The sequence below is a fragment of the Clytia hemisphaerica genome, unplaced genomic scaffold (genome assembly GCF_902728285.1).
Source record: "Clytia hemisphaerica strain Z4C2 unplaced genomic scaffold, Clytia hemisphaerica genome assembly, whole genome shotgun sequence".
NCBI classification, from domain to species: Eukaryota; Metazoa; Cnidaria; class Hydrozoa; order Leptothecata; family Clytiidae; genus Clytia; species Clytia hemisphaerica.
Genome location: NW_027103359.1, coordinates 1,355,275 through 1,366,746, shown reverse-complemented (window position 1 = coordinate 1,366,746; position 11,472 = coordinate 1,355,275). Strand labels below are relative to the sequence as shown.

Below are 11,472 nucleotides of genomic sequence, written 5' to 3'. Positions count from 1 at the left end.
AAGAGTAACTGCCGTACGTATTTTTTAAGGTTCGACCTATTTTCGAAAATTTTCCACCCAAGACATTCTTATTTCAACCCCCCCCCCCATCCGCTTATTAATTTTTGGGAAAATATTTTTGAAAGTACCCCTCTTTTGTCCTAATTCTTCTGTATTAGCCTCCTTTTCAAAAAATTTCCACCCAGGTTATTTTTATTCCAGCCCCCCCCCCCCGCTTATTAAGTTTTGAGATTTTTTCCACCCACCCCGCTTATTCCAATCCCCCGGCTATTAGGAACCCGAGAGTAAGTGATATGTGTTTACTTTCAGTTGGCTTACTGTATTTTAAGAAATAAAATATTTCTAGAAATAAAATATTTCTAATTTGTAATTTAAGAAATATTTTATTTCTTAAAATACGAAAATGAGAAATACCCTTATAACTTATCAATGGATGATCCAAATGACATAACACTCCACTGATGTAAGGCACAGGTATTAACAGTTAAGAACACAAAAAATTGACTTCATATGCTGACGTCAGCAATTCTGCTAGAACATTACTTAAATTACGAAAATGAGAAATATAGTGAACCTAAATGGTATCTGCACGAAATTTTGCTCACAAACTTGTATTGGTAGGAAAAGGGCTTCTGAAAAATTTCATCTCGTTTTGCTGACGTTAGCACTTTTTATAAGAATATTTCTTAAATTCGTAATTTGAGAAATAAAATATTTCTCAAAATACTAATTTAAGAAATATGCTCGTAACTTTTGATTGGAAGATGACAGCAAATTCAAATTTTGCAGTCTTGTACCACATCATACTCCGGAGTCTAGGTCAAAATTTGAAATCAATCCGATGACGTCATCGACTTATATAGCAAAATCATCATTTTCGACTTAGGCAACCAAACGTGTAAACTTGGCCAAAAGCTAGAAATAGCCATAAATTCTGAAGTAGGAATAGCCAGTTGCCAAAATTTTGCTCACAAGCTGGTATTGATAGGAGGAGGGCTTCCGAAAAATTTCATCTCGTTTTGATGACGTTAGCACTTTTTAAAAGAATATTTCTTAAATTCGTAATTTGAGAAATAAAATATTTCTCAAAATACTAATTTAAGAAATCTTCCTATAAAAACTGCTAACGTCATCAAAACGAGATGAAATTTTTCAGAAGCCCTTCTCCTATCAATACCAGCTTGCGAGCAAAATTTTGGCGACTGGCTATTCCTAGTTCAGAATTTATGGCCATTTCTAGCTTTCGGCCAAGTGTACACGTTTGGCTGCATAAATCGAAAATGATGATTTTGCCATATAAGTCGATGACGTCATCGGATTGATTTCAAATTTGGACCGAGATTCCAAAGTATGATGTGGTACAAGACTCTAAAATTTGAATTTGCTGTCATCTACCAATCAAAAGTTGCGAGCATATTTCTTAAATTAGTATTTTGAGAAATATTTTATTTCTCAAATTACGAATTTAAGAAATATTCTTATAAAAAGTGCTAACGTCAGCAAAACGAGATGAAATTTTTCAGAAGCCCTTCTCCTACCAATACAAGTTTGTGAGCAAAATTTCGTGCAGATACCATTTAGGTTCATTATATTTCTCATTTTCGTAATTTAAGTAATGTTCTAGCAGAATTTGCTGACGTCAGCATATGAAGTCAATTTTTTGTGTTCTAAACTGTCAATACCTGTGCCTTACATCAGTGGAGTGTTATGTCATTTGGATCATCCATTGATAAGTTATAAGGGTATTTCTCATTTTCGTATTTTAAGAAATAAAATATTTCCTAAATTACAAATTAGAAATATTTTATTTCTAGAAATATTTTATTTCTAGAAATATTTTATTTCTAGAAATATTTTATTTCTTAAAATACAGTAAGCCTTTCAGTTGAAAAATGTATAATTATGAAATAAATTTTAATTTTTCAACTGTGCTATTAAATGAAATTTAGTTCAAATCAAACTTTCAATAAAGTAAAAAAAAGAAGAAAAATGTTCATGTCGGCAAATGCCGAAATCGGCAAAGAAATCGAATACGATTTTGTTGGTATATACCAACATCGGCACTGAAAGGGCTAATTCCTCGAAGCTCAAACCAGCATTTATGGTCGGATAATGATATGAATTTCTCTAACACCTGTTCAATCCTATTTTAATAATTCAGGAGATTTCGGAATTTCAGTTGCTGTAATTGAGTTTAAAAAATCTTAAGTTGCTCACGTGTTCGTGTTTTCAGGTTTTACTGCAGCTTCTAGGAATCCTTTGTTTGAAAAGAAACTTTTTTAGGGTAACTGAACAATGAACGACGAGTTCTAAAAGGTACAATAACCGCAATTTGTATGTAGTATTTTAAAAAGTACATATTTCTGTTTTCTAATTCACATTCTAGTAAACCTTGTAAATATTATATAAAGATAAAAAATTATAAATATAAAAAAAATCGTACATGGCAAATATTTCAAAAACATTATGATCGTAGTTCCTCAGGGCAATCAGATTGTGCTTCAGGGCGCGATGTTAAGAAAGCATCATGTTTCATTAATTCCTCATTCACCCTAGAGATGATCGGAAATTCGGACATATCCACTTTAAACCTAGAAATCGAACGATGAAATTAGTATCGAAAAATAGTTTAATCTATTTAATAGGAGATGTGGAAATATAAGGAGGATAAAATATGAATTGGTTGGGGGGGGGTTGAAAATTGGGTCAATTTACTCACATATACAAATGTTCGCAGTCTGTTTTAAAGTAAAATATGTACCAGTGGATACCCCTTAAAACCCACAATAAAAAGTGGTACCCTCTATCTCATTGTTTAGTTGGAGTGTAAGGCTGAAACTTTTTGTGTTGAAAGTACGTTGTCTATGATTGTCTTCCCTAGCAGTGATGTTTTGTAGAAAACAGTTTTCAGTTTTTCACGAGGAAGTGAAAAAGTGCAGTTTTAGCTATTTACCCCTTAAAACCTACAAAATGGTTTTTCTCGAATAACTTTTTACAAAAAAGTTCTTTTGACCTCAATTTTGAACAGTGATTCACTGTAAAGTTACTAATGTTATGAATATACCATTAGTACCTAAATGATCTCAAAAATATGTGTTAAAATCAAATTTTCAGATTTTATTGATCATCACCATAAAAGTGCTTTAAAGTAGAATTTTAAGGGCCTGTCATTTTCGTTGGGGTCTATTCACGAAGATGAAAATGATTTTTTCATACCTACCATAAGTATAGGTATCTAAAAAGTATAGGTTTTATGACCTTAAATTCAATTGTGTAATTTCTAGGTCCAAACAACCTGATTTTTTGAAGGGATTTTTGAAAGATTTTGAATAACTTCGAATTTTAAGATACTTTAGCATCTTTAAAATCCTTAAAATTTGGTATTTTATGAAAGAACATTTATAAGAGGTTGTAAAAAAGTGAAACATACCACATAAAATTAAATCTGGTAGTTATGAAAGCCAAAAATGCAACATTGTGGGTTTTAAGGGGTATGTGGTTTTAAGGGGTATCCACTGGTACCACCAAAACACAAAAGTGCATAAAACGCTAGTTATTAAAACGCTAGTTATATTGTGAAATTGATGGCTCGAGACTGTATACATTTTATACTTTTTGATCCCTTTGGTGCCGCACAGAGCGACTTTTCTCAAAAACAGATTTTCTGTTAAAAAGGAGGGGGGTTAAGAATTCATTACAGAAGCGGGGTTGGGTATATAGGGGGATGGAATAAACATGGGGGGTTTACACCCCTGTGTAAAATCTCTCTTTTATAAGGGTTTGTCTCTTGTAAGGGAGAAGTATTTGTCTTAATAAGACCCTTTGGCCTTACTGAAAAGCAAATAATTTATTATTCACCTGTTAGCATTGTAGACTTGTGGAGCAAGACAACAATCCACCATCGTGATCTAAAAATGATTAACACGATTGATGTCAGTTTTATTCGTTCTTCGGCCATTCCCAAGGAAGGGGTACGTTACGTCACGCTCATTTTGACTTTATACCGCCAGTACTCTTGTCTTCCGAATAGACGAGAGGGTCCGAATAAGCAGGGGGTAGGAAAATTTTCTAAATTCTAATAAGCGGGGGGGGGGGGATTTGAAGACAGAATTTTTTAACTGATATCAATTTCAACAAAACAAAAGAAACTTTAACATTTGTAAAATAAGAATCAATACTAACAAAAAGGAAAATTTTAACAAGTTTAAGGTCTATCTACACTAATAAAATATTGAATTATTCGAATTTAATTAGCGGGGGGGGGTCTTGATAAGAGCGGAGGGGATGGAATTTTTTTCTCTTAACAATTAGCGGGGAGATGTCTATTCGGGAGACAAGAGTAAGGCCAAGACCCATACATGTTTTTTTCTTTATAAGCATTGCGCTTATAAGCATAACTAGGCTCATATATGGCAAACATTTAAGCATATGCTAAACATTACCTTGAGCCTTCATACTCAGAATTTGTTTCTTTTTGACTGGAATTTTACGGATTCTCAAAATTTCTCTGAAATTTTGCTTAAGCTATAAGCTCAAAGCAATTTTCAGCTTTGTAAAACTCTCGATCTAAGCATTTCCGAGCCAGCTTTTGGATTTTTGTATGCTTATTAAAAAAAACATGTACATAATCAGGCATAGAGGCATAGACTCCGATCGTGGTTGACAATTTCCTGGAATTACCCTTTTTTGTTTGATTCTAGGTCGCGGTTTCGAAATAAGATTGTTTTCTATATGACAGATTGTTTACCATGGTGTACAGAAAAGTCTCAACCTCCCATTTATATTGCAACCTCCTACTTATATTGCATCTTACCTAATTTTAGAATCGCACGAGCCCCCACTATTTAAAGCTATGGTTTATCATCCGTCCAAATGAAGGCCTCAAATTTTCTTAGTAAATTGGTGTAAATAGCTCCGCAGGGTAAAACTTGTACTATTTTCATTACTATTTTCTTTACTATTTTGTTCATAATTACCAAATTATTTACCCAAGCAAGCTAGACGACGAATTCAGACATAGTAGAAATAAAGCAAAAAGTAATGGAGGGAAAAATTCTAGTCGTCTAGAAAAGTTCGAACAAGCCAAAAGTTGCATATTAATATTGGTTTACTATTGTTAATGAGAAAAATATTCCAGGGGGCTTGGGGGGGGGGCTTGTTCGGAAAAATTGGTTTGTTTTAATTTCATAAATCGATTTCATTGTTTTGTTTTGTTGTTACTTGACCTTGACCAAGAATTGATTTTTCCTTACCTTTCGCGCGCCAATTTCTTAGCGGAAGCACCCCTGTCCGAGAAAAACTTTCTTTTGTTTTCTCGCTACGCAAGTTTCTGCTCTTTCTGTTTCGACCAAAATATTGTTACCACCCTTACTTTATTGGGCCCAAGTTGAATCCCCCTTAAAAAAAGGAGGGTTTTCACTATGTTTACGTACCTCGTCACCAAAGCAATATTTTCCTGCTGTTTCTGCTAACATCTTTTCTAGAACTACAAAGAAATAGAACATGTTTCTAGTAAACAACACTGTAATGAATCGTCAGCACCCCTTAAAGAAATAAATTTTTGCGGAACAAATTTTCGCGGAATTTAATTTCGCAGTTTTTTCGCGAAATAAAATTCCGCTAATCAGAAATATTTTCAGGATCTAAAAAATTACCACTAAATAGGTCTTTTTAGGGCAAAAGGTAACATTCATGTGCTATCAACTATGATTTTACTTCACTTTTAGAAACTGTATCAAAATAGAGACTTCCTATGATAGAAAGCAGATATACCATTCATTAGCCACTAACTTTCGCAGTAGACACCCAAAACCACGGAAATTACTCGGAAATTGATCTTACCAACAAATCCGCAATGAATGGCCCAATGACCCCACTCCATTTTTGTTTCACTTCCAACTTTCTTCAATATTCTGAGATTCTGAAAAAAAATAGACCTTGGTGAATGAAAAAGCTCTTTCATCTCTATAATTGATAATATAATATTCATAATGTTTTATATGTAAGACCGGGCGTTTGCCACTAATTTTGAATTTAAGCAATAAAAGATGTGGCAAACGCCTGGGCTATTTTGTGTGATATCATAGAAAACATTACGTCTTAAAATAAACCAACATAGGTAAAAGGCATGGAGAGACATCTACCCTGCCAGTGGAGAAGTGCTTATTATTAAAGTAAAATCTCATAAGAAATTAGTTCGAACAATATCAAAGAAAATCTTAAGTGCGTTTGTTATCCATGCTATAAAAATAAATTATAAGTGCAAATTCATTTGTATGATTGAACACTGACCTGTACAGGCTGTATATCAGCAGCAATGACATTACTTAATTTTCGGACAGTTGCTCTCTTAATGGGGTCATCCTTCGGGAGAAGTGCATGTCCATCTGGGTAAACTTCATCCAAGTATTCCATTATTGCTTGTGATTGAGTCAGTGTATGTCCTTTTGTAACCAGACAAGGAACACTACCAGATGGGTTGATAAGCTTGTATTCATCACTTTGCTAAATTATCAAAAAAGTTACAGACTATTTTAGCGCCTTGATCTGACTAATAATTTTACTTAAAAAAAAACACATGTGATTCTTTAATTAAACACTTACTTGCTCACTTTTGAGTAAATTGATAGGCTTGTACTCATATTTGATGTTCTTTAACGCCAATGCTATGAAAGTAAACAAAACATATCAAAAGTGTTTACAGAAAGTATCTCTACCAGGTGTCTTATAAAGAACCTCGATTCCTGTTCGTTTTTTAAACCACTAATTTTATCTGTCACATGAAAAAAGAACTCTAATTCCTAGCTGCTTCTGGCAATATTTCGATTTTTCACTAGTAAAATTTCTGAGGTGAGAAGTACCTTAAGAGGATTGAGGCGGGGATTAATTTTTGTGATAATCGCAAATTTTGGCCGTTTTTGTGAAAATTAGTTCTCACAAAATATTTGAAATCCCAAAATATTTGAAATCCCAAAATTGGCAAAAACCCATAGGACAATGAAAGAAATTGGATGAAAAAGAGTCTGATTCGCGAAATTTTGTCCACGCAAAAATTTTAAATTCTTGATTCACGAAAAAAGTCCATGCGAAAAATAATCCACTTAAAATATGCTATGAAACGTAAAGGGTCTTCCTATATAGTAGTTGTCACAACAGTAGAACATGGTACTAATTTAATGACTTAACAGCAATTGATAATTTTACTGGCTCTTGTAAACAAATGAGGCTGCCTCTGCTGAATGCCTCACCTTTGCAATACATCAACATCGAGTTTTAAAGCATTACATCCGGTAGTTTTGTTTAAAAAATCTCTTATGGTTTTCAAAAAGATTTTCCAATTTAAAAATTATATTAGGTAGAAAATCGGGGGTTTAAGTTGAAACATAGAAATCTTGAAAATTGTACCTCTAAATATCCCCAAAATAAGGTTTATAGAATAAAATCAGGCTATTTAGAGCAAAATAAATTGACAGCTGAAGATATTTCTAAAACTAATGAATGAAATGGGCCTATAGCCAGGGGGGGGTCAAGCAGTTAGTACAAGACATCATGCCTACTAAGTGATTCTTTGGAGGAAAGAGGCCACACCACCACCCTTTGACAGTTAGTATGAAATATACTAAGTGATAGACCTTTTCGCCTTTGCGTCCGCCATATTGAATTGTATGCAAAAATTATGGTGGCCGAATTGCCGTGGTGAAATTCCCTTAGAAAGTATGCAAAACATATGCAAAAAGAAAGTATGAATTAAAAACTTACATGCATAATTTGCATTATATTAAAGTGTAATCTTGTAGAAGAAAGATTAAATTTGCTTCTCTTGAAAACTAAAAACAATTATATTCACTCGTCTCTTAGAACAAGCACTTCAAAAGACCATAACATTAGACAGAAACTCAAACTGAAAAATCACCCGCGAAGGTAAAAAACAATCCTTATTCGGCTGACGGCATATTATTCTCCTGGGAATAGAGACGCCAAATGATCAAATCAAAACATTGAGAAAGTGTGACGTCATAATTACTGCTTTCAGTTTGCGTGTTTTGAAAGTTTGATGTGTGTACTCCGTCTTTGTGGAATTTTTTTATGGCATGAAAACAGAATATGCAATGTCTTTAAGAACAAATTCCTAAAAGGCTTTTGTTGTTCTGTAAATATTTCCTTTTGGATTAAGAAATTCCATCTTTTATTGTTCTAATGATTATAATATTTATTTATAAGATGCTTTGTTGTCTTTTTAATCTTTGTGTAAACTTGCATATGTTTTGCATACATTCCAACTAAATCCAACCACGGCATTTTCGTTCCTGTATTTTTGCATACAATTCAATATGGCGGACGCAAAGGCGAAAAGGTCTATTTCAAAGGAAATTCACTAAGGACCACCCCTTAAAACCTATCAAACGAGAGTGTGATATTTACTTTTTGTCAAACCATGTTCCCAAAATTGTTTTGAAACAGTTATTGATTTGGTATGATGAATTAAAATGAATCAAAAATTTTATTTTAACACAACGCTGTACAGCGATATATGTACAAGAGTTTCAAATAACGAAGTACTTCTCAATTGATACAATAATGAAACACCGTAAACCAAAAACATAAACATAATATGTAGCGTTCAATCAAGGCAGAAAAAAATACTTTTTCATGATCATTTAAACACAAAACTTTTCTTAAGTACAGGGAATTACCCTACGAACATTAGGGGAAAATCAACTGACTTTTTCTTTTATTATCAAATCTATAGTTAGGGAATTCCCCTGATATAGTGTTTAACTAAAGGGTAATACCAAACAAACTCCAAAGGGGAAGACTTAAATGTCTTAGGTTCTTTGATTTCTCTTATGGAGGGGGATTTCCCTGATTGCTTTTAGTATTTATTTTTAATATTTTTCTAGAAAAGGTAAAAAAGTAGCACTTAGTATTCATTTGTACTAACTGTTTTCCTAGATTTTTTACTTGACACCACCCTAGCAGTCACTTAGTACCATCAAGTACTAACTGATTTTTGAAAATTTTGTAGGTATACCACCACGGTACTAACCGGCATGATGTCTTGTACTAACTGCTTGACCCCCCCCTGCTATAGCCCAGGAGGGCTGGAAAAATAAAAAATTTCAACCCGAGGTGAGGGTGTTTATTAGGAGTATATAATTAGAGTAATTATCAACAATTTTATTGTATCAATTATATTGTTTGATATTTGGGCAACAAAGGTAGGATTTGGGCACTACTATAGTAACGTAAATTTCTACATAGACTTTTTCAGGTTGACAAAATTTCGTTAATCATCCTCTTTTTTACTTTTTTTTAGCCAGAATTCAGATTTCTGATCTTTCACAAAAAAGGCCAAATTCATATGCAAATGAGTTTTAACTCCAAGCTAAATACCTAAAGTTGGTATAATGTAAATAACCCTCATCTAATTCAGCTACAGCCTTCTTTAGAGATATAAAGGGAAGGTCGGATTCACTGGTTGAAAGAAAATTTTTCTATCCTGACTGCCAAACTAAGAAATATTCAATATAAGAATTAGATGAGGGATGTCGACATTAATTAGACCAACTTACAATACACTCATTCAACTCTTACCTATTCTTACCCTCCAGGAACAGCTACTTCTGAAGTAAGAGTACAGCAACATCTAAAACAAAGTTTTTTTAAAACAATTATAAAAGTATACTTCAAACCCCCCTTTTTTGATAAGGTACCTTAAAGCTGGGTGTCCACTGAAAAAAAATAAGTTTGTCGCAAAAACCCGTTGACAAAAAAAAATCCAGACAGATGTCTGGAATTAAAAATCTTTTGTTCTTTTTAACGACAGAGTAAAAAATAATAAACGATATAGAATGAAAACGTTTTCATTTTTCATTGCTTATTTTTTTTTGCCCTATCGCAAATAAAACAATAGGTTTTTAATTCCAGACATGTCTGGATTTATTTTTTGCAACAAACAAATTCGCAATGAACTTATTTTTTCTAGTGGACACCCAGCTTAAGTGGATAAATTTTGGTGTGGATTTAATTTGGCGAATGACCAAAATGCAATTTTTGGCGGGGATTTTTAATTTGTCAAATGCTCAATTTTGTAAAATTTGGCGGGGATTTAATTTGGCGAATGGACGATTTTTGAGAATTTTGGCGGGGATTTAATTTGGGGAAAGACAAAAAAAGTGTTTTTTATTAAGGTGTTTTATTGAAGCTCAGAATAGAAAAAAATAATACATGTAACATAAGATCAGTTATAAAGGTTTAAATAGTTTGTTAAAATGTACTGTGAAGTCTGGTAACTTGCTTCAGTGGAGGCAAACATGCATAGCCCTCAAATGAATGACCTGTCTGGTCATTAAAATACAAACTTAAATCAAAACAAAAATGGTAGAGTAGAGCTGCGAGCGGAGCTGCGTACTCTCGGGTACCTAATAGCCGGGGGGAGATTGGAAAAACTCTCAAAACTTAATAAGCGGGGGGGATGGAATAGAAATGTCCTGGGTGGAAAATTTTTGAAAAGGAGGCTTGAATACAGCAGAATTAGGACAAAAACTTTCAAAAACATTTTCCCAAAAATTAATAAGCGGGTGGGGGGGGGGTTGGAATAAGAATGTCCTGGGTGGAAAATTTTTGAAAAATTAATTAGCGGGGGGACGGCTAATAGGTACTCGAGAGTAGTCCATTTGTTTTGAAATTTTGCTACTTTGATTGGTCAGTTATTTGATGGCTATGCATGTTTGCTTCCACTGATGCAAGTTACCCAACTTCACGGTATATGGTTACATGATTCAATTGGGCTTAAGAAAAAACACACATCTCTTTTCTAGTTACAATTTATATAGCCGAGAAATTAATTAAATAAGGCCTAGCTACCCTTAAGGTAGTTTTCTGAAATTTCTCGATAAAAACATGATTTTCCTTTAATTTTGGCGGGGATTTAATTTGACGAAATAGGGAAATTTTAAAAAATTTGGTGGGGATTTAATTTGCCGAATTTTGTCAAAATTCACCAAATTTAGATATGTCCTCTAAGGTTGTAAATATTGAAAAATATGTATGGTGACTTTGCAATAGAAAAACATGTTGACACTTCTAACACTGCTGGGCCCTTTTTATTATGCCTTTACACCGCCGGCACCGCTTAATCTATATATTAATAGCGGTAGTCTGTATGTCGTTTTGTCGTCTTTCTTTCTGTCTGTGCTACTTTCGTTTTCGCACGCAATGTTTTTGTTCTTCCAAAAGATGACTTTTATTTTGTTCTTGCTCCAAAAATTTGTTTAACGATATTCGCGCTGTTTTATAAAGACGATTTTAGATTAGACTTTTTTTCTTTCTTTTCTTTTGTTTTGTTTTATGTTTTCGAATGTAATTAACGACCTTCTTTGATTTGAGACATTCGAATTCTTTTCAAAACAAAAGAAATCTATTAAAGAAAAGAACAAATTTAAAATAAAACACAAGAATCACATAACAAGT

The 11,472-nt window shown here is 33.2% G+C and overlaps 1 protein-coding gene across 1 annotated transcript; it reads right to left on the bottom strand.

Moving 5' to 3' along the window:
• Nucleotides 1-2,330: 2,330 nt before the first annotated feature.
• Nucleotides 2,331-9,654, bottom strand: LOC136822442 (maleylacetoacetate isomerase-like). Its single transcript, XM_067078707.1, has 7 exons — nucleotides 9,595-9,654; nucleotides 6,604-6,665; nucleotides 6,292-6,504; nucleotides 5,842-5,920; nucleotides 5,433-5,485; nucleotides 3,859-3,908; nucleotides 2,331-2,591 (listed from the first exon to the last, which is right to left on the bottom strand). Exons 1-7 carry the CDS (start codon nucleotides 9,644-9,646, stop codon nucleotides 2,465-2,467), a joined length of 636 nt encoding a protein of 211 aa, XP_066934808.1. The 5' UTR covers nucleotides 9,647-9,654; the 3' UTR covers nucleotides 2,331-2,464.
• Nucleotides 9,655-11,472: the final 1,818 nt, after the last annotated feature.

Coding starts and splice junctions, on each gene's coding strand:
- LOC136822442 (XM_067078707.1), bottom strand. CDS start 9,646: ATGTTGCTGTACTCTTACTTCAGAAGTAGCTGTTCCTGGAGGGTAAGA. Junction 5,921..6,291: donor CTGATATACAGCCTGTACAG/GTCAGTGTTCAA, acceptor ATTTTTTTTCAG/AATCTCAGAATATTGAAGAA. Junction 5,486..5,841: donor CATTCATTGCGGATTTGTTG/GTAAGATCAATT, acceptor ATTTCTTTGTAG/TTCTAGAAAAGATGTTAGCA.